Below are 20454 nucleotides of genomic sequence, written 5' to 3'. Positions count from 1 at the left end.
CCATCAACTTTACAAGAATCCAGCTTAATCCAAATTATTAATTTATTTCACAAATTTAACTATCTAGAAATATAGGGGTAATCCCATTAAAATGACACACTGACTAAAGTTCACACAAAAAAACGCAGAGCTGGGTGCTTGTGGCTCATGCCTGTAATCTTAGCTAATCAGGAGGCTAAGATCTGAGGAATAAGGTCCAAAAGCTAGCCTGAGCAGAAAAGTCCCTGAAACTCCAATTAACCAGCAAAAAGCCAGAAGTAGAGGTATGGCTCAAGTAATACAATACCAGCCTTGAGGAAGAAAGCTAAGGGACAGCCGGGCACCCATGGCTCACGCCTGTAATCCTAGATTCTCAGGAGGCTGAGATCTGAGGATCGTGGTTCAAAGCCAGCCCGAGGAAGAAAGACCCTGAGACTCCCATCTCCAATAAACCACTAGAAAACCGGAAGTGGTGCTGTAGCTCTAGGGGTAGAACGCTTGCCTTGAGCTGAAGAGCGCAGGGACAGCGCCCAAGCCGAGTTCAAGCCCCATGACAGACATAAAAAAAAAAGAAAGCTAAGGGACAGCATCCACACTCAAAGCACCAAGTTACACACACACACACACACACACACACACACGGGCATTCTCTAGGGCACTAATATATCACAAGACAGTACATTTCTTACCAATTATTTGCCATCACAAAACCATTTACCTGGCCAAACATTAAAAACAAAGAACTGGCAGTTTCTGTTAAAATGATTGAAGCATCTTAGCATGTATAAGACACTGAGTTTAAACCCAGTATAGACACATACACAAAACATACATTTTAGGGAATTAATCCCATTGTTTCACTGAAATACTTGTAGCTAGAGAAAATGTTCCATGTTTTGATGCATCGAATAATTTTTGTCTTTTCTGTAACTGCTCTGAGTCCAACTTACCTACATGCCCAATGAATACTACATTGACATGCTCCTTTTTGGGAGCACCTGGCGGCGCAACCACAGATTTAGGTTTGGGTATCTCCTCTTCCTCTTCCATCATTTCTGGGGTGCTTTCCTCTGGAGGCCTTCCATCTCCCAAGGAACCGGCCCCCGACTCTGCTTCACTTATTTCTTCTTTGTGCTCCCATGATTCTTCTGGAGACATTTCTGTCTCTCCATTTTCCACTGAAAGAAAACACTTTAACTTACTATTCTGAAAAAGACGTATCTATATCTGAAAATACACATGCTTTAAGACAATGTATGGAACTGATATATTAAGTCCATTTCCTAATGCCCAATGCCACATAAGCAGAAGAACCTCCTGTACAACAGAGATGTAGTAATATTTTTCAGTGTGGCTGACGTCAGAGCTCTGACTCAGGCTACCAGGGACTGCTACAGTGGCAATAATCATTTCCTAAGGCAAGCCTTAAATTTGGAGGAAGTTCTTATTACTGAATTAATATGGTCAGAAATTATCTTACCAACAGGTTCTGAAAGGTCCATGCTAACAGCTGAATTTGAACCTAGACAAGAGATTGAAATATATATTTATAAAACATGTTTCTACATTGCTTCTATACTAGCGAACCTAATGTTTTCTCATACAATTTCAAAGAGTCACATCATTTAAAACTCACCTTCACACAATGACTGTTCCTCTTGCGACGATTCCACCAGCGCTGTTCAGTAGAAAGAAGTTTTATTAAAAACTAACACTTACACATTGTTTAACTTATAATATACAGTCAATGGCAGGTAAGTCAGGTTTTACGTGCACATACAGGACTTCAACTCAGAGCCTCATGCTCACTAGGCTTTCTTGCTCCCAGCCTGTGCTCTACTACTTCAAACATAACTACAGTCCAGTCTAAATTAATTTTTTAGGGGGAAGGGAGACAGCACTGGGCTTGAACTCAGGGCCTAAACCTAGTCCTTTAGCTATTTTGCTCAAGGCTAGTGCTCTACCACTTCTGGGTTTTTTTGGTGGTGAACTAGAAACAAGAGTCTCATAGACTTTCCTGCCCAGCTGATTTTGAACAGCAGTCTTCAGATCTCAGACTCCTGAATAGTTAAGATTACAGATGTGAGTCATGAGCCACGAGTGCCTGGCTTCTAATTTAGGTGTTTTTGTTTTTGTCCATCGGTCTTGTGGCCTAGGTCCTGTCCCTGAGCTCTTTAGCTCAAGGTAAGCGCGTTCTTTGCTACTTCTGGTTTTCTGGCTGTTAATTGGAGATAAGAGTCTCATGGACTTTCCAGCCAGGGCTGGCTTTGAAAGGTGATCCTCAGATCTCAGCCTCCTGAGTAGCTAGGATTGCAGGCATGAGACACCAGCACACAGACTAACATAGTTTTTTAAAAATCACAAGTTTTGGGCTGGGAAGGTGGCCCAGTGGTAGAGTGCTTGCCTTGCATGCATGAGGCCCTGGGTTCGATTCCTCAGCACCACATAAGCAAAAAGCCGGAAGTGGCGCTGTGGCTCAAGTGGTAGAGCGCTAGCCTTGAGCTGAAGAGCTGAGGGACAGTGCCCAGGCCCAGAGTTCAGGCCCCACAACCGGACCCAAAAAAAAAAAAAATCACAAGTTTTAAGAGAGGGGTGACACTGTCCCAAAGAAATGTACTCTATCTTTAGCCTTGACCAAAAGAAGCTCTAGATCTGAGAAACAAAGTTCAAAGCCAGCCTCAGCAGAAAAGTTCCTGAGACTCTTACCTCCAGTTAACCTGCAAAAAAGCCAGAAGTAGAGGTGTGGCTCAATGAGTAGTAGAATGCCAGCCTTGAGGAAGAAAGCCCAGGCTGAGGGTTCAAGTTCCAGGACCAAAAAAGAAAGAATAAAAAATCAATAAATAAAAAACCTGGGACAGGGGAAGGTGGCTCAGTGATAGAGTGCTTGCCTTGCATGCTTGAGGCCCTGGGTTTGATTCCTCTGCTCCACATAAGCAGAAAAATCTGGAAGTGAGGCTGTGGCTCAAGTGGTAGAGCGCTATTCTTGAGCTGAAAAGCTGAGGGATAGAGTCCAGGCCCAGAGTGTTCAGGCCCCATGACCAACCAAAAAAACAAAACAAACAAAAAAACCTGAAATGTACTCTTTACTTAACATATGTAACTGTAACCCCTCTGTATATCACTGTTATAATAACAATAAAAAAATTTAAAGCCAGGTGCCAGTGGCTCATGCCTGTAATCCTAGCTACTCAGGAGGCTAAGGTCTGAGGATCACAGTTCAAAGCCACCTAGGGCAGGAAAAGTCTGTGAGACTCTTATCTCCAATTAACCACCAGAAAACAGGAAGTGTTGCTGTGGCTCAAGTGGTAGAACACTGGCCTTGAGCTGAAGAGCTCAGAGACAGTGCCCAGGCCCCAGAGTTCAAGTCCCACAACCAAAAATAAATAAATAAATAAAATCACAAGTTTCAACTTCAAAAAGTAAACTAGTAACTGTCACTTTTCAGCAATTAAAACTCATGAACAAAAAGCATTCTTTTGATTTGTTTTACAAGTCTTTCCTACACACAATTTGTAAATGTAATAAGCAACCCAGTCATCAAATTAGTTGCATTTCTCATTCTTTTGATAACCCTTTAAGCAGCCAGGGTTAGAATCTAGCCCAAGACTGTGACTATCATAAATCTCACTGAGACTGCCAAGGAAATTAAATTTGATACAAGTAAGACAAATAGCATTTGTATAAATCATTTGGAATATATATAGGACCTTAAAATATATGCAGGAGTCCAGCTCGGGTGGCTTATGTCTATTATCCTGGCTTCATAAGAGGCTGAGATCTGGGGCTAGGAAGGTGTCTCAGTGGTAGAGTGCTTGCCTTGCATGCATGAGGCCCTGGGTTCAATTCCTCATAAGCAGAAAAGGCCAGAAGTGGGACTGTGGCTCATGTGGTAGAGCGCTAGCCTTGAGCTGAAGAACTGAGAGACAACACCCAGGCCCAGAGTTCAGGCCACCACGACCAACCAAAAAAAAAAAAAAAAAAATAGCTCCCAGGCCATGAGTTCAGCCCCCAAACCAGTACAAAACACACACACCTCTGCAGGAATGGTTATTCTGATTATTTCAATTTTGTCCTATTTTAGAGCAACAATATACACTAATCCACTTTGTATAAACTTAAGTGACATTCTAATATAAAAATGCTCCTGCCTTTAACAATCACCAACACGTAGAAATACATGGAAGAACTTGAAGTCACATGAACCATAAGTAATGCAGAACAGTGAATTTGTTACCTGTAAAACCTATATATCGCCCCCTCCAGCCTATTATTCTGTTCTATTCTTATTTTAAGACAGTCTCACCAAGTTGCCCAGCCTGCCCTTGAACTTGTAGTCTCCCACCTCAATAGCTGTGACTGTAGATGTGCACCACCAAGGTCTCTTAGAAATAGTCCTCATGTGTAGATGTACTGGAGCAGGGCAGACACCACAGGGAGGCAAACAGACACCAACACTTAAGAAAGCACGGCAAGTGGTTGTCTAGAAGCCCTGGGTTCTATTCTTCAGTACCACACAAATAGAAAAAGCCAGAAGTGGTGCTGTGGTAGAGTGCTAGCTCTGAGCAAAAGAAGCTCAGACAGTGTCCAGGCCCTGAGTTCAAGCCCAAGACAGACAGAGAGAGAGAGAGAGAGGAGAGAGAGAGAGGAGAGAGAGAGAGAGAGAGAGAGAGAGAGAGAGAGAGAGAGAGAGAGAGAGAGAGAGAGAAAGAAGGGTAGGGGGAGAAGAAACCATGGCCACTGGACAAGAGCACAATTATCGGGCAAGACAGCATAGGCCACACTGAGGCAGTCAGGACAAGGGAGATGGAAAACTCTATGGCAACACAGTCAGCTGACTAACCAGATATCAACAGTCCGGGAGAGCGAGGAAGGACTCTATGTTTTACATGAACACAAATTCTGATTTAGTCACAACAAACGTCCAGGTTTTTATTGGCTGAGATGGATTGAGAATTTTTTTGCCGGGGCTGGCCTTAAACTGCAATCTCCTGATCTCAGTCTCAGAGTGGTTGGGATTCTAGGTGTGAACCTTGCTTTTCTATTTTGAGAAAAGCTGAAAGGTAAGGAAAGATCACCAGAGAAGCTAGACAGTGCTTCAAGTTTAAGAAGAAATGGTAACTGTACAGTATAGGACCCTGGAACAGAGAGCTGACTCCTGCACTGAGATCCCGCCTTGTCACTTAGCAATTGTGAGATGCAGTTATTTCACTGGAATTGTGGAAATTAGAGCATCCAGCTGACAGGCCCGCTTAGGAGATTAAGTGAGAACATACTTGTTTCATTCTAATTTAAGAACTCCTGGTGCACAGTAGATAAATGTCAGTTTCCACTCAGTACACAAACTGCCTCCAGCTAGATTCTATCAAGTAAATATACTAAGTGTAATGACAGACACATAAGCACCCACAAATTCATATACTGCTTGATGTAGAGGTGGAGGGGGTGCAATTTACACTAATACCAACTCAACTGCACTGAGACTTTGTGTGATCACTGTGGCTATGTGTGTTGGAATGCAGGGCTTGGGGGCTGTCCCCTGGCTTTTTTGCTCAAAACTGGTGCCCTACCACTTGAGCCATACTTCTATTTCTTTTGCTGGCTAATTGGAGATGTGTCTCATGGACTTTTCTACTCAGGCTGGCTTTGAACCGTGATCCTCAGATCTTAAGACTCCTGAGTAGCTAGGATGACAGGTGCAAGCCACCAGGGCTAGACAATCTGGCCCTTTTTACCTTCCTTTTTTTTTTTCCTTCCCTCGATCATGGGGCTTGAACTCTGGGCCTGAGCTCTTCAGCTCAAGGCCAGCGCTCCACCACTTGCACCACAGCACCACTTCTGGTTTTCTGGAGATCAAAGTCTCACACACTTCCTGCCTGGGGCTCGCTTTGAACCGTGATCCTTAAATCTCAGCCTCCTGAGTAGCTAGCATTACAGGTGTAAGCCATGGGCGCCCAGCCTTTTTACCCTCTTTTTTTTCTTTTTTTTTTTGGGGGGGGGACGGTCCGGTCGTGGGGCCTGAACTCTGGGCCTGGGCTCTGTCCCTCAACTCTTCAGCTCAAGGCTAGTGCTCTACCACTTGAGCCACAGTGCCACTTCCGGCTTTTTTTCTTTTTTCTTATGTGGTGCTGAGGAATTGAACCCAGGGCCTCATGCATGCAAGGCAAATGCTCTACCACTGAGCCACCTTCCCAGCCCCCCTTTTTTACCTTTCTTAAAAGGTAAGAGAAACTGCAGGCACTGATGCCCAAAATACAACACAGATCTATTAGAATTAACTATGGTCTTTTCCAAGTTGTTCAAGTGTCACCTTCCCCTTCTTCAAGTAGCTCCTACTGAAGATTCATCACTGGAAAGTTTGATGAGCAGTTCTGATATACTAAGTGAAGTTTGGTTTGGGTGGTATGGGGGGGGGGTTAAGCTCAGGGTCTCCCACTTGCTAAGCTGATACTCTACCACTTGAGCCATACACATAGCCCCTTCTTTTCTTCAGTCATTTTTCTTTTTTTTTTTTTTTTTTTTTGGTGGGGGGGTCCGGTCATGGGGCCTGAACTCTAGGCCTGGGCGCTGTCCCTCAACTTTTCAGCTCAAGGCTAGCACTCTACCACTTGAGCCACAGCGCCACTTCTGGCTTTTTTCTTTTTGCTTATGTGGTACTGAGGAATCAAACCCAGGGCCTCATGCATGCAAGGCAAGCGCTCTACCGCTGAGCCACCTTCCCAGCCCCTTCTTCAGTCATTTTTCAAATAGTATTTTACATTTTTTTCGGTCTGACTGATCTTGAATCCAACCCTCCACATAGCTAAATTACAGATGTGCACCACCATGCCTAGCCTATACCAACATTTTCAAGACAAGAGACAATTGATAAGGCGAGCTTCCCCAATGCTTGAGGTGACCTCAACTGTAAAAGTTACCCAACTGTAACTGAGCTTTTCTTTTCTTTTTTTGCCTGTGGGACCTGAACTCTGGGCCTAGGCACTGTCCCTCAGCTCTTTAGCTCAAGGCTGCACTTTACCACTTGAGCCACAGTGCACTTCCAGCTTTTCCTGGATATAGTGCTGAAGAATCGAACCCAGGGCTTCATGTAAGACAAGCACTCACCACTGAGCCACCTTCCCAGCAGTAACTAAGCTTTTCAAAATCAGGCAGTACTTGTATCTGACCACCTGGTTCCTAGCACCAACTCTTAGTTTTACATACCCAATGCATGCATGCAGCTGTAAGGCACATCTGGTCAGAGTTTTATTTCAAACAATTTACATCTAGAAATGTAAAGCTTACTGAGGAAGAGGCAGCATCAAGTACCAAAAACAAAGGAGAGGTTCAGGAGCACGCAATGATGAAATCAACAGCCTCCAAAGGAAGTTCCTTCAGAGATGTTCCAAAGTGAACTTCCTTACTTCACTATAGTTTGCCACAGATCACAAACACCCAGTGGCAATGCTGCTGACATCTGCCAAACAAAGGTATTTGGAATGAACCAGAAAAACTACAGGATACCTAACAAAATGAAATTTAATCCTTGCTCATTCACTCTACTCTGGTCTTTTTCACAATGCACATGGTATCCAGATTCTACCTGCTACGATTGAGTTTTCAAAAGTTGCTGTTAGTTCACATGTAGCGGATACGCACTAGGCCTGGCTCCTCGTATGCTTTGTATCTACTAGTGGAAGAAGTCAGAAGCCACCCTGAGGAATGAAATTAGGACTTCAGATTATCCACTGATGTCTCCATACTTAGAAACACTTTTTTTCTAAATGGGAAAAGTCAGAGTGTACCAGTAAGTAAAACAGCCATAACCCTAACTCAAAGATCTGACTAGTTCAAGGTAGCTAAAGGTAACTAGTTCTGATAGTGGTGTTACTACTGCCATTTTAAAACAAGTGAAGACTGCCAGAAGAAATGACTGAGGTCTAACACAGATGATGATCTGGATTTTCAAGTTGTTAGCTCAATTTGATCAGGGTAAAACCCAGCACAAAAGGACACATGAGTGTGATCCCATTCTGTGAAATACTCTGACTCTAGGAGTGAGAAAGCCAATGATGGCCATCAGAGCTGAGAGGAATAGGGGATGGAGGATGAAGATAACTGGTACTGGATATAAGCTGGTTGTACCACACAGTTCTCAACATAGTCACTTTACAGCATTTAATTTTATATGGAACTTTACCTCCATTATTTTTTTTTTTTTTTTTTTTTTTTTTGCTGACACTAGGGTCTGAACTTAGGACCTCATGCTCTCGCTCAGCTTGCTTCACTATACTGGGTCAGCTCATTTTTAAGGATATAAAAAATGTTTTAGGCCAGGCACAGTAGCTCAAGCCTGGTTGTAATTATTTTTTTCAGTTTTACCACTGATCAAAGAACAGAGAATACTGCTTATCAATACAGCATAAGCTGATCAAGGGCATATATGTGGCAGGTAATGAAAGCTATGAACTATGTTTTAACTCCAGTTCTATGTTGTAAACATACATTTGGCTAGCTTGTAAAAAAAAATTCTTGGGCTGAGAACGTGGCTTAGTGGTAGAGCGCTCGCCTACCATGCGTGAAGCCCTGGGTTCCACTCCTCAGTATGACAGAAACAGAAAAAGTTGGAACTGGCACTGTGGCTCAAGTGGTAGAGTGCTAGACTTGAGTAAAAGAAGCTCAGGGACAGTGTCCAGGCCCTGAGTTCAATCCCTAGGACTGGCAAAAAATTTTAAAAAAAAATTAATCCAATGCTGGGGTATAAGTGGCTTAGAAGCAGAGTATGTGCACACCACAGCTCTGGGTTCAATCAAGCACTAAAACTAAACCAATTCCACTTAATCCATATATTTCATAAATCAGCTTTTTTTTTGGTCAGTCATGGAGCTTGCCTAAGGGCCTGGGCACTCTCCCCGAGCTCTTCTGCTCAAGGCCAGTGCTTTACCACTTTGAGCTACAGCATTACTTCCAGTTTTCTGGTGGTTAATTAGAGATAAGAGTCTCAGGACTTGCCTGCCCGGGCTGGATCCTTAGATCTCAGCCTCCTGAGCAACAAGGATTATAGCCGTGAGCCACCAGCCTCCAGCCTCCAGCCTCCAGCCCCCAGCAAGCTATTGTTACTTCTTTTGATTTACTGCTTTGATGTACATCTTTAAGTCTCTTTACACATTCAACAGTGACAATGTTTCATACAGGCATGCTGAGTTTTTCAACGCAGTCACAAATGTCTTGTGAGACGTCACTGTGACACTCCTGTCCGATGCAAGCCTCTGCAAGGATGCAGTGCCCTATGTCTACACTGTGCCAGGACAGCTGTAGTATCAGTGGCTATTAAGCCCCTGGAACACAGCTACTGCAATGGAAGAACTAAATTTTTTTTTATTTACCTCTATTTCATTTCAGTTTACCTGGGGGTTATGTATTAGATTTATAGTTCAAGACTTAGTAGAACATTTGCTTAGGACATTGTAGGTTGTGGGTTCCCACCCCATCATTGCAAAGAGAGAGAGAGAGAGAGAGAGAAAGGGTAAGACAAAGTTTTCCTCTCTATACACTTGGCTTATATGATTTTCCACAACTATCCTAACCCCATCTACCCTCCTTTCTCAAGGGTTAACATCTTTTCTAATGCAGGCAGACACCTCTCTGAATCATCTTGGTCCCATTTCCTAGGAGACTACAGACTTCTAGAATGACTGAGGTGGAAGCAGCTCTGACATTTGAAAACTTCCTCTGCTCATCTAGTCGGGCAGAGCATGCAGATGGCAGCATATGCCGTACAATCACAATTCACTGAATTAGCTTCTGCACTTGTCCTTGGGATTATTGTTCCTTGTAGTAGTTTGTATGTGTGGAAGAACTGGGTTTTAAACTCAGGGCCTCACATGGCTACACAGCTCTACCCTCACCCCTAGTTTATTCTACTCTTATCACTCCAACCTTGAACACTTCTTGCATTTTCATGAAGATTCAATAGTGAGAACAATTTTACATGTGTCACTTTGGAAGAAAGCATCAGGTGCAATGGCTTAAGCTTGCAATCCTTGCACTTGAGAGGCAGAAACTAGGGAACTGCAGGGGTAGTGTTGGTAATAGTGATGATGGTAGTGGTGGTGATGGTTGTGGTGGTTAAGAGCTCATCTCAATCATCAGCTGGGCACAATCGTGTGTGGCTGTCATCTCAGTGACAAAGGGAATCACACATAGTACCGTAGCCCAGGCCAGACTGGGTATAAACAAAAATCCTACCCTGCCAATAACCAACACAAAAAGGGAATGGCAGGGGCTGGGAAGTTGGCTCAGTGGTAGAGCGCTTGCCTTGCATGCCTGAGGCCCTGGGTTCAATTCCTCAGCCCACATAAGCAAAAAGAAAAAAGCTGGAAGTGGCGCTGTGGCTCAAGTGGTAGAGCGCTAGCCTTGAGCTGAAGAGCTGAGGGACAGCGCCCAGGCCCAGAGTTCAGGCCCCACTACTGGACCAAAAAAAGAAAAAAGTCTCACAGACTCTTGACAGGGTTGGCTTTGAACCTTGATTCTCAGATCTCAGCTTCCTGAGAAGCTGGGATTACAGGCATGAGCCACCTATGGCAAGAGACTGGTTTTTGAACATCTGTTTCAGCCAAAGCTTTGTCAATGTGAAACCATAAAGAAAGGCTTAGCAGAGTCACTGGTGCTAGAATAAGGTTGGAAATCAGACTTGCGTTCAAATCCGCACTCATTCATGGGCTTGTGGACATGACTTCATTAAGTTATTTAGCTTCTCTAGCTCTTAACTTTTTGTATCTGTAAAATGGTCAGTGGTACTAAATATCAAGAGCATATCATTCAGACTAAATAAAAAGGCATATAAAACTCAGCAAGTTTATGGTTTCAACAAGCATTTCAAAGTCCTGTACTAATTATGAAAACCTTTCAGAATGAAACATTAGAAAGGCAAAATTCCAGAGCTACTCTGTCAGAGAAATCCAGGCTGGCTGTAGTAATTACTGTAGGCATGCCCTTTTCTTCACTATTAAGCAGCATGGTGTGGCACAAAGAACCCTACGCTAGCAGTTGGCAAATGTGAATTCTAGGTTCAACTGTGTCATTAACTCATGGGCTGACCTTAGGCAATTACTTAACATGTCTAGGATTCAGTTTCTTTATCCAAAACTGAGACGGTATTACTGCTAGAGCCATTTCCAACCCTAACATTTTAAGAAGCTATTTATTCAGTTATTAAAGCAGTGCCACACAGCAACCTGATGAGACTGTCTGCAAAAGTAACTAAAATTCCAGTTTTACAGGCAACCCTACAAGTGTCTTAATTAGGATTTATATCCCATTTACTTCAAAAGCTGTTTGGGTATAACAAAATACATACACCAAAAACATTCCAGATAGTCCCAATGAAGTGCAAAGAAAAAGATGTTTCACCAGGCACCGACAGGCCATGCCTATAATCCTCGCTACTCAGAAGGATAAGATCTGAGGCAGCTGAAGCCAGCCTTGGCAGAAAAGTCTATGAGACTCTTCTCTGCAATTAACCACCAAAAAGCTGGAAATGGGACCATACAGGGCTGTGGCTCAAGTGGTAGAGTGCTAGCATTGAGGGGGGAAAAAAAGCTAAGGGCAGCACCTAGGCCTTGAGTTCAAGCCCCAGGGCAGGCAGGCGGGCGGGCGGGCGGGCGGGCAGACAGAGAGACAGAGGGACAGAGGGACAGAGGGACAGACAGACACACACACACAGTACTCACAAAGAACACTTAGAAAATAGGTTTCCTTAGTTTTGTGTCTAAGGTAACAAGACTGTAATATTTCAGAAGGATTATGAATCCTGATCAATCTCTTCTCAACTCTGAAAGCCCTGGAAGGCCCTCCCAATACTCGATCAACCACCATCTCCACCTGTTCCCTTTCTAAGGCTGAACTCAGGGCATGGATGCTGTCCCTGAGCCTTTTCACTCAAGGCTAGCTAGTGTTCTACCACTTTGGGCAACAGCTCCACTTCCGGTTTTCTGGTGGTTAACTGGAAGTAACAATCTTACAGGCTTTCCTGATTGGGCTGGCTCTGAACTGAGGTTCAGATCTCAGCCTCCTGAGTAGCTAGGATTACAGGTGTGAGCCTCTAGCGCTGGGCTTCATCTGATCTTTTTTCTATACTACTCCTTGAGGACCAATTTGTTCATCTCATGTAACTTCCCGCTCATCATAGAGCATCCTATATTCTACAGCCAAGCAAATATGTGTCAACTGCTAATACATCTGAAAAAATTCCATCTCAAAAATTTCCATTTTAATACTGTTAACTCACCCCAAAAGGTTATCAAATCTTTGTCATTCCTTTCTCATCAACCAGAAAGACAACTGTATTCATGTTTTTAGAACATTTCCTCCCTAGCAAACAAAACCAACCAAATCAAAGTTGTAACTTTGTCTTGTATATGATTTCCCTAACTTGTCCTTATAAACTCTAACTGTTGTCCTCCTATACAGTACATTTCAGGAAAGTGAAAAATAAAAAAGCAATGTAGCCAAGAGCTAGTGGCTCATGCCTGTAATCCTAGCTACTCACAAGGTTGAGATCTGATGATCATGGTTCAAAGCCAGTCAGGGCAGAAAAGTCCATGAGACTCTTATCTCCTATTAATCACAGAAGCTGGCAGTGGCACTGTGGCTCAAATGGCAGACTGCTAGCCTTGAGTAAAAGGAGCCCAGGGACAGCTCCCAGGCCCAATGATGGGGGTGGAGGTAGGGGTGGGGGGGTACAATAAGCTGTGTTATTAACAGTAATAAACAAAATCTGCTCCAATGAAACTCATTTCTAGTAAAAGTTGTTAACATTTTAAATAGCTGTTTAACCTAGCATACTCAGCTCTCAAAAGTTCTGCCTGCTCAGAACATCACTTGTGTGAAAGAAAACACACACAAGCCAACCTCTACTGATCATTAAGTGGAGGCAGTCCAGGCAGGAGTCAGAAGAGGCTCTGAATCTTCTCACTGTGACATTCTAGAACAATACCTCCTGCAGGTTACTCCTACTCTCCTACATACAGTCCTGGTGAAACCATAGACCATCTTTGCCATATCTATGATCCCTATCCTCAGGCACTGAATGTAATGCAGTAGAAGAACACTTCTGCACTAAGCAGCCATAACTCTGATATTTTAATCATCCCTACCGTGGTGGGCCCAGGTCACTTGTGAGTCTACCCAATGACTAAAGTGGCAGTGATTATGTAACACTGATAATACATCAAACTCCCTAAGTAGGTGCACACGCTTTAAAAAAAAAAAGTGAATTTTAAGCTGGGCGCTGGTGGCTCACACCTGTAATCCTAGCTACTCAGGAGGCTATCTGAGGATTGCAGTTCAAAGCCAGCCCAGGCAGAAAAGTCTGTAAGACTCTGATCTCCAGTTAACCACCAGAAAACTGGAAATGGTGCTGTGGTTCAAGTGGTAGAGCACTTGCCTTGAGCTGAAGAGCTGAGGGACAACACCTAAGCCCAGAGTTCAAGCCTCACAACCAACAAAAAAAAAAGAATTTTACTCTTGCTCAGCTTTATTTACCTTCATACCTCTTTAAGTATTAACTCAACAATCTTTTTAAATTCCTGTGATAGAACCTCTCCACATTGGAAGCTGAGCTTAAAGAAGAATCTTCTATTGTATCTGTCCCTTGTTCAAGTTTTAAATATACCATAAATCTTAAATTTGCATACCCCCCAAAAAAGTGAATTTATAGTATGTGTGGCATCTCAATCATTAAAAAATAACATCCCTGGGCTGGGAAGGTGGCTCAGTGGTAGAGCGCTTGCCTTGCATGCCTAAGGCCCTGGGTTCGATTCCTCAGCACCACATAAGCAAAAAAGAAAAAAAAGCCGGAAGTGGCGCTGTGGCTCAAGTGGTAGAGCGCTAGCCTTGAGCTGAAGAGCCGAGGGGACAGGGCCCAGGCCCAGAGTTCAGGCCCCACGACCAGACCACCCCCCCCAAAATAACATCCCTCCCTCATATAAAATAATTCAACAAAACCAAGTACTATAAGACAGACTATTCTCTTTAAAATTCAAATACTGTAATATAATTGCTACATTGAACACAATTCCATAAAAGAAGAAAATAAAATTGCCAGTTTTATTCTATATTCATTTTTTAATGGAGTTTTGAGAGGTACTAAAGATGGGAGGGTACAAAGAACACGAACACCATTACCAGGGTAAGGATCTTTTCCCTGCCAAGAGCCATTTGGATATTTCTAATATCATTCAAACCAAGAAATATACACCACTCCCATCATGTAACATGATTTTTTGGGTCTTACATGGCCTGACAGATGGGGAATGAATGTTCTGGATGCTCTAAAACTCCAATAGCCCTCATTCTCAACACTGCTCAAGCTTGTTTCTCAACAACAAAACAAAGACTGAGAACAACAAATTAAAATATATACATAATATATACCATATACATAATATATATACACATATATAATCCTAGTTACTCAGAAAGCTGAGATCTGAGGATCTCGGTTTACAGCTTGCCCTCCCCACCCCCCCCACCCCCCCACCCCCGGAAAGTCCATGAGACTCATCCCTAATTAACAAACAGTAAACCAGAAGTGGCGCTGTGGCTCAAGTGGTGGAGCACTCGCCTTGAGCTGAAGAGCTCAGTGACAGCTCCCAGGCCCAGAGTTCAAGCCTCATGACCAACAAAAAAATAAAGAAATAAACAAATAATAACACATACATATGTGCATGACAGAAAAATGGATGAAAAGTAGAACTTACACTCAATCAGAATATGTTTGTTCTAGTGTACATTATTAGGCTTTGTCTTATATTTTCATTCATTTGGGGATCTCTATTTTAATGAGAATCACTTGGCCAATTACTTGGCTCTGTGGAGAATTGCATTTAACTGAGTTACCCTTAAATATACCCACACACAAATGGTTTCCACTTTATCATTCTTTGAAAACTGTTCTATTTTCAGAGACCCAAGGTCAACATGGAATCTTCAACTCTGACTAGGGATGGCTGAAGACAGGCAGGCAGGCAGTGCAGCAGCCTACCTGCCAAGGCCAAGGACACTTGATACAACCACCTCTTCCTCCATTGGTTGCTGGAGGCAAGCAATATGTTTCAAAGGAAGGTTAAAATGGGAGAAATGACACACTCATACTAGAAAGGTAGAGATTCTAAGTTATTCTAGAGCTCCCATCTCTAGGCCCCTTCTAATCCCTAACATCCTTCCCTTGGTGTCTAGTTTAAAAATAACTCCATCAAATTTCAACTATGGCTTAACAATGGAAGAAAACAACTCACAAACTACTATCCCTTTTCTCCCCAGTAAAACAAACAAAATTTGCAAGTTTTTAGGTTCCCCCTTTGTAAACTGCAGTGTAGGTGTTATTTCCAATTTTCGCCTACTTGGTAGCTTTTTTTTTTTTTTTTTTGGCCAGTCCTGAGTTCCTGGGCACTGTCCCTGAGCTTCTTATGCTCAAAGCCAGTACTCTACCACTCGAGCCACAGCGCCCCTTCTGGCTTTTTCTGTTTATGTGGTACTGAGGAATCAACCCAGGGCTTCATGCATGCTACACAAGCCCTCTACTACTAAGCCACTTTCCCAGCCCAGGATGGTAGCATTTTATGGACCTAAATGGTCTGGAACATTCAAGTCAATCAAGCTCTGAACTTCAATTTAGAAAATCTCTCCTTTTCCAGACATGCTATACAGGATTTTTTTTTTTTGGGGGGGGGGTCAGTTGTGGGGCCTGAACTCTGGGCCTGGATGCTGTCCCTCAGCTCTTCAGCTCAAGACTAGCACTCTGCCACTTGAGCCACAGTGCCACTTCCAGCCTTTTCTGCTTATGTGGTACTGAGGAATTGAACCCAGGGCCTCATGCACGCACTCTACACTGAGCCACCTTCCCAGCCCCTACACAGGATATTTTTTTTAAAAAACATTAAATGACAATTTATAGGAATCATTAGTAACACAAAATAGGCTTCTGATTTTAAAAAATGGACTTTCTTACTGAGAGTCACTTCCTTATACACCAGGAAGAACAAAAAGCTGCCCGAGGTATAATTATTTCTCCTTCTCCTAACTCAACAATGACCATTCCAGACTACAGCTCTACAGCCTAGGAGGCTGTCCCTTGATGACTTGGCTGATGGCTACACAGCCTGTAGTAAGCAGGATCCCCCAGTGTATTCAAACTGGTGCTTGTGGCTCAGGAGTTAAAGGGATACCAAGTAAGAAAATGGCTGCATAAACAGAATCTGCAAAATAAGGTATAGGGAAACAGGCACTTTTAGGAACTGGGAACCCAAAACAGCTTGATGCAAGCCAAGAAATAAAAGCTAAACTTCCTGACTCTGAAGGAAAACATCAGTCACCCACACAAACAAAATAAATGCCTGTCAAACACCAACATCCAAGCTGTGTGCTCATTATCCTTCATAGAAGTACTTCTCCAAACTCCATCTTTTTTTCCTCTGAAGATGCTAAACTCCAAGCACTTTAGTGATACTGCAGTAAGTAACTTCTTTTTTGAGACAGAGCTCCTGAAACTCCAATTCTCTTGCTTCAGAATCAGACTAGGCCAACACACACAGACAGCACAGACACAGACACTGACGCAGACACACACACACACACACACACACACACACACACACACACACACACACACACACACACACACACACACACACACACACACCAATATAGGCTCTCACTTAAAATGAGCTAGGAAGTCTATGATTAAGCCCACCAATGTCTTAGCTAAATAAAGGATTTTCAGCCTTTTTCCTTACCAGTCCTCAAAGACAATATGTACTCCCTCAAATAAATACCAAGATGGGCAGAATACTGAAATTCATTCATATGACGTTTCTACAAAATCAGTACCTCAAGGCACGCTAAGGCACCATTTAAAGAGCCTCTACATACAGGAAGACGTTTAAAGTCCCAGCCGAACTTGAAAAATCGCAGAAAGTAGGGCCGGTGGCCGCACCGTGTGACAGCTCCTAAGTGATACGAAATAAGCCAAGCATCTACCGAAAGCGACTCTAGACTACTTCACACGGGAACGCGACGTGTGGCACCCAGCAACCTGAATAAGGCCAACGATGTGAAAGCCATGAAAATTCTAAACGTGTCCCCAACAAAGGCGGCTTGTGGAAAGAGCGGCAGGCACCTAGACCAATATGGTCTCCGCGCACACGTTCACACTGAGGGAGGAATCCTAACTTCTCCAACTTTTAAAATATGTATCTACTAGGTATATGAGAGAGAGAGAGAGAGAGAGAGAGAGAGAGAGAGAGAGAGAGAGAGAGAGAGAGAGAGAGAGAGAGAGAGGAGAAAGATCTTTCTATGGACAGCCAACAGTTTCTGGCCGATCACAGGGCTGCAATGCATCCTGGGATTCCTTCGGGCCGGTTCGGTGCCATGGATCTTTTTAAAACGTAATTGCGGTTCCGAAAGTACAAACGGCAGCAGGAGAGGCTCTCTCGCCCCCTAGGCGGAGGGGCAAGTCCGGGGGGGGGGTATTTATCTGCCCCCCCCAACACACACACACACACACACACACACACACACACACACCCTGCCTCGCCCTCAACTCTGGCCTCTCCCAACACCCAGCCCTCCTCCCGACCTCCTGCCCCAGCCATCTGTCTGCACTCCGGGGCCTCGTGGCGCTGACCCGCCCCGGGCCCTCTCCGTCCCACACGGTTCCCCGATTCCCCGGGTGACTGAGGCCCTGGAGGGAGGGGTGGGGTGGGCCCCGGCCTCGCCCGCCGGGTCTCCTCCCGCGGATCGCGGCGAGGAAGGGGGGGCAGCGCGGCCGGCGCCCCCCGCCCCCCCACGTGCGACCAGTCTCGCCTCGAGTCCCTCCGGCCCCGGCCCGCCCCGCCCCGGGGGTCCCGCGCCCCGACCCTTTACCCGCAGGGCCTCCGTGGTTGGGGGCCGCGGCGCCGGCCGAGGGTGGCGGCGGCTGGGCCGGGCCCCGCAGGAAGGACGGGACGAACTCGGCGGCGTGGACGTTGGGCACGAAGGGCTTGGCGTTGACGTTGAGTTGCCGGCTGAAGGCCGCGCTGAGGTTCTCACGCTGGGCCTCAGCCCCCGCCGCCAGGGAGCCGCCGCCACCGCCGGCCCCGCACGGGCCCGGCCCGGGGGCCTCCATGTCCGCCTGGTCCCAGCAGTCAGGCGCCGAGTCGCTGCTGCTGCCGCTGCTCCCGCCGCCGCCGCCGCCGCCGCCGCCGCCACCGCCGCCGCCGCTGCCGGGATCCATGATCGGGGGGGCCGTGTGTGTGGTGGAGAGAGGGCGGGAAATGGAGGCGGGGGCGTCCCGCCGGGGAGGAGCAGGCCGCGAGGACCCAACCAACACGGCGAGGCAGGAGGGCCGGCGGCCAGCGACACGGTCCCCGGCGTCGCCGCGACAGAGGCTCCAGTCCCAGCCCCGCACTCGCGACGACGGCGGCGGCGGCGACGACGGTGGCGGCCCAACCCTCCTCCTCGTGTGTGCGAGCCGATCTCCTCCCACCCAACCCCAACCACCGCCGCCGCCGGCCTCGCCGCTTAACCCCACGCCCGGCGCGGATTGACCCCTCGCCGCCACCCGTACCTTCGCCTTGGTAGTTCCCGGCCCTGGCAGTCCCCGTTTCCGGCTACGAAACGCTGCAGACCAGAGAACTACGAGTTCCGGCAATGCCTGCGCGACCCCGCTGCGGTTTTCCCGGGGGCCGACGGGAATCGGAGTTCCAGGTGGGGGGGGGGTGCGGCGGGCGCAACCGGAAGTGGCTCTGCTTCCCAGCAGGCAGCGCGAGGAGGCGGCAGTGTGGTGGTGGTGGTGGCAGCGGCGGCGACTCGCGGCTCCCCACCTGTCACCGGGTGGGGGGGCGGGGCCGGCGCGAGGGGCGGGCGACCCCCGTAGCTCGGGCCCGCCGGAAGAAAGTGGGAGGAGACGGAGGGCCGACCTAGCGTGGGAAAAAGAATCCTCTGCCGTCTGGGTAGCTCCCATCCCCGCCTCTGAGTCTCCCCGGCCCCTTCCCTTCTCCCGCCAGCCACCGTTTGCCCCCCGTGGCCGGAGCCGACGCCCCGCGTTCTTCACTTTGATGGGTGCGTTTGGGGACCTGACAATAAAGCCTGGAGCCGCCAGGACCGGCACTCGCAGTCGCAGTCGGTGCGGCTCGTAAAGGCTCGGCCCCCACTGTCATTAGCTGGGAGCTTGGAGTGACTCACACGCCGGGGCCCGGCCGCCGGGGCCTTCGCCGAAACTTTTCCATCCCGTCCCCGCCCGCCGGGCGCCTAGCCAGGGAAACAGGATTGGCATCTGCCACGATGCCTCCCGCTGTATCTGTAACCGAACAGGGTCACTGTAGAACGTCTGCACCGTGAGGTGAGGTGGTTTCGCTTGGAATGGTCTGATTCGTTCCTGAGACTTATTCAGTTACACACACACACACACACACACACACACACACACACACACACACACACACACACACACACACACACACACACACACACACACACACACACACACACACACTACCACGTTAATGGTGGTTCCTCATACGTACTGACCAGGTTGGATAAGCGTGGGAAAAGTAAAAAGAGCAAACAAATATACGGAGGGTTGGCCTTTAGTCCTCACCGCACGAACTAGGAAAACCTGTTGTTCCGACTACATAAATGTTTCTACTCTCATGTGAAACCCCGGACACAAAGACATATTGCTGATTTTTTTTTTTTCTGAAAAAGTCTAGACACTGCAACCAACCTGCCTGGAAATTACAGAGTGAGGGAGAGGGCCTATAGAAAACAGATGTTTCTTAACTAAAGGTTGCTAACACACACACACACTCACACACACACACATACATGCGCGCACACACACACATACACCTCTGACCAAACTTACGTCTGGGTTTTCATTTGAACCCTGTGTACTATAAAGGTAAGAGAGCACTCAACCCAATGAGATAGGTCAAACAATGAACTTTTCAAGTTACTTAAGTCTTACACTACTGTGGTTTAAATTTTTTAACATTAAATTGGCAAATTCTCTGGGTTTTGTTTCATTTTCGCAATATTCAGAATTGAATTCAGGGCCTCACGCTTGCTAGGCAGGCGCTCTATCATTTGAACCACACCTCCAGCACCTCGTTATTTGTGTTAGTTATTCTTGAGGTAGAGACTCATTTTTTCTCTAGGAGAGCCTGACCTGCAGTCCTACTGGTGTGTCTCTGAGTGGTTGGGGGATGATCTAAATGTACCACTGAGCTCAGCCATTAAATGAGATTGAATCTTTCAAAGTGTTTGCTCTGGCTAGCCTGTAACTACAATCTCACATTCTCTACAAGTAGCTAAGATTGGAGGTTTGAGTTTTTGTGGGTTTTTATTTTATTTTTTATCTTTAAGTAGTTGAACAACAGAGTTGCAATTCAACAAAGTACTATATGAATACAATGACTCGACCAATATCATGCTTTTCATCATGCCCCCCCCCCATCC

The 20454-nt window shown here is 46.0% G+C and overlaps 1 protein-coding gene across 1 annotated transcript in view; it reads right to left on the bottom strand.

The window, feature by feature from the left end:
* Nucleotides 1–18434, bottom strand: part of Gspt1 (G1 to S phase transition 1) — a 38659-nt gene extending 20225 nt beyond the window's left edge. The window contains exons 1-4 of the mRNA XM_070003466.1: nucleotides 17881–18434; nucleotides 1616–1657; nucleotides 1460–1501; nucleotides 930–1157 (exon numbers count right to left, since the gene is read on the bottom strand). Of these exons, the coding sequence (XP_069859567.1) occupies nucleotides 930–1157; nucleotides 1460–1501; nucleotides 1616–1657; nucleotides 17881–18229 (661 nt within the window). The 5' untranslated portion in view covers nucleotides 18230–18434. The remainder of the gene's footprint in view (nucleotides 1–929; nucleotides 1158–1459; nucleotides 1502–1615; nucleotides 1658–17880) is intronic.
* Between the last annotated feature and the right edge of the window lie 2020 nt (nucleotides 18435–20454).

Source organism: Dipodomys merriami, unplaced genomic scaffold (genome assembly GCF_024711535.1).
Source record: "Dipodomys merriami isolate MVZ:Mamm:240054 unplaced genomic scaffold, mDipMer1.0.p SCAF_60, whole genome shotgun sequence".
NCBI lineage: Eukaryota > Metazoa > Chordata > Mammalia > Rodentia > Heteromyidae > Dipodomys > Dipodomys merriami.
This window is presented reverse-complemented; position numbering and strand designations above follow the sequence as displayed.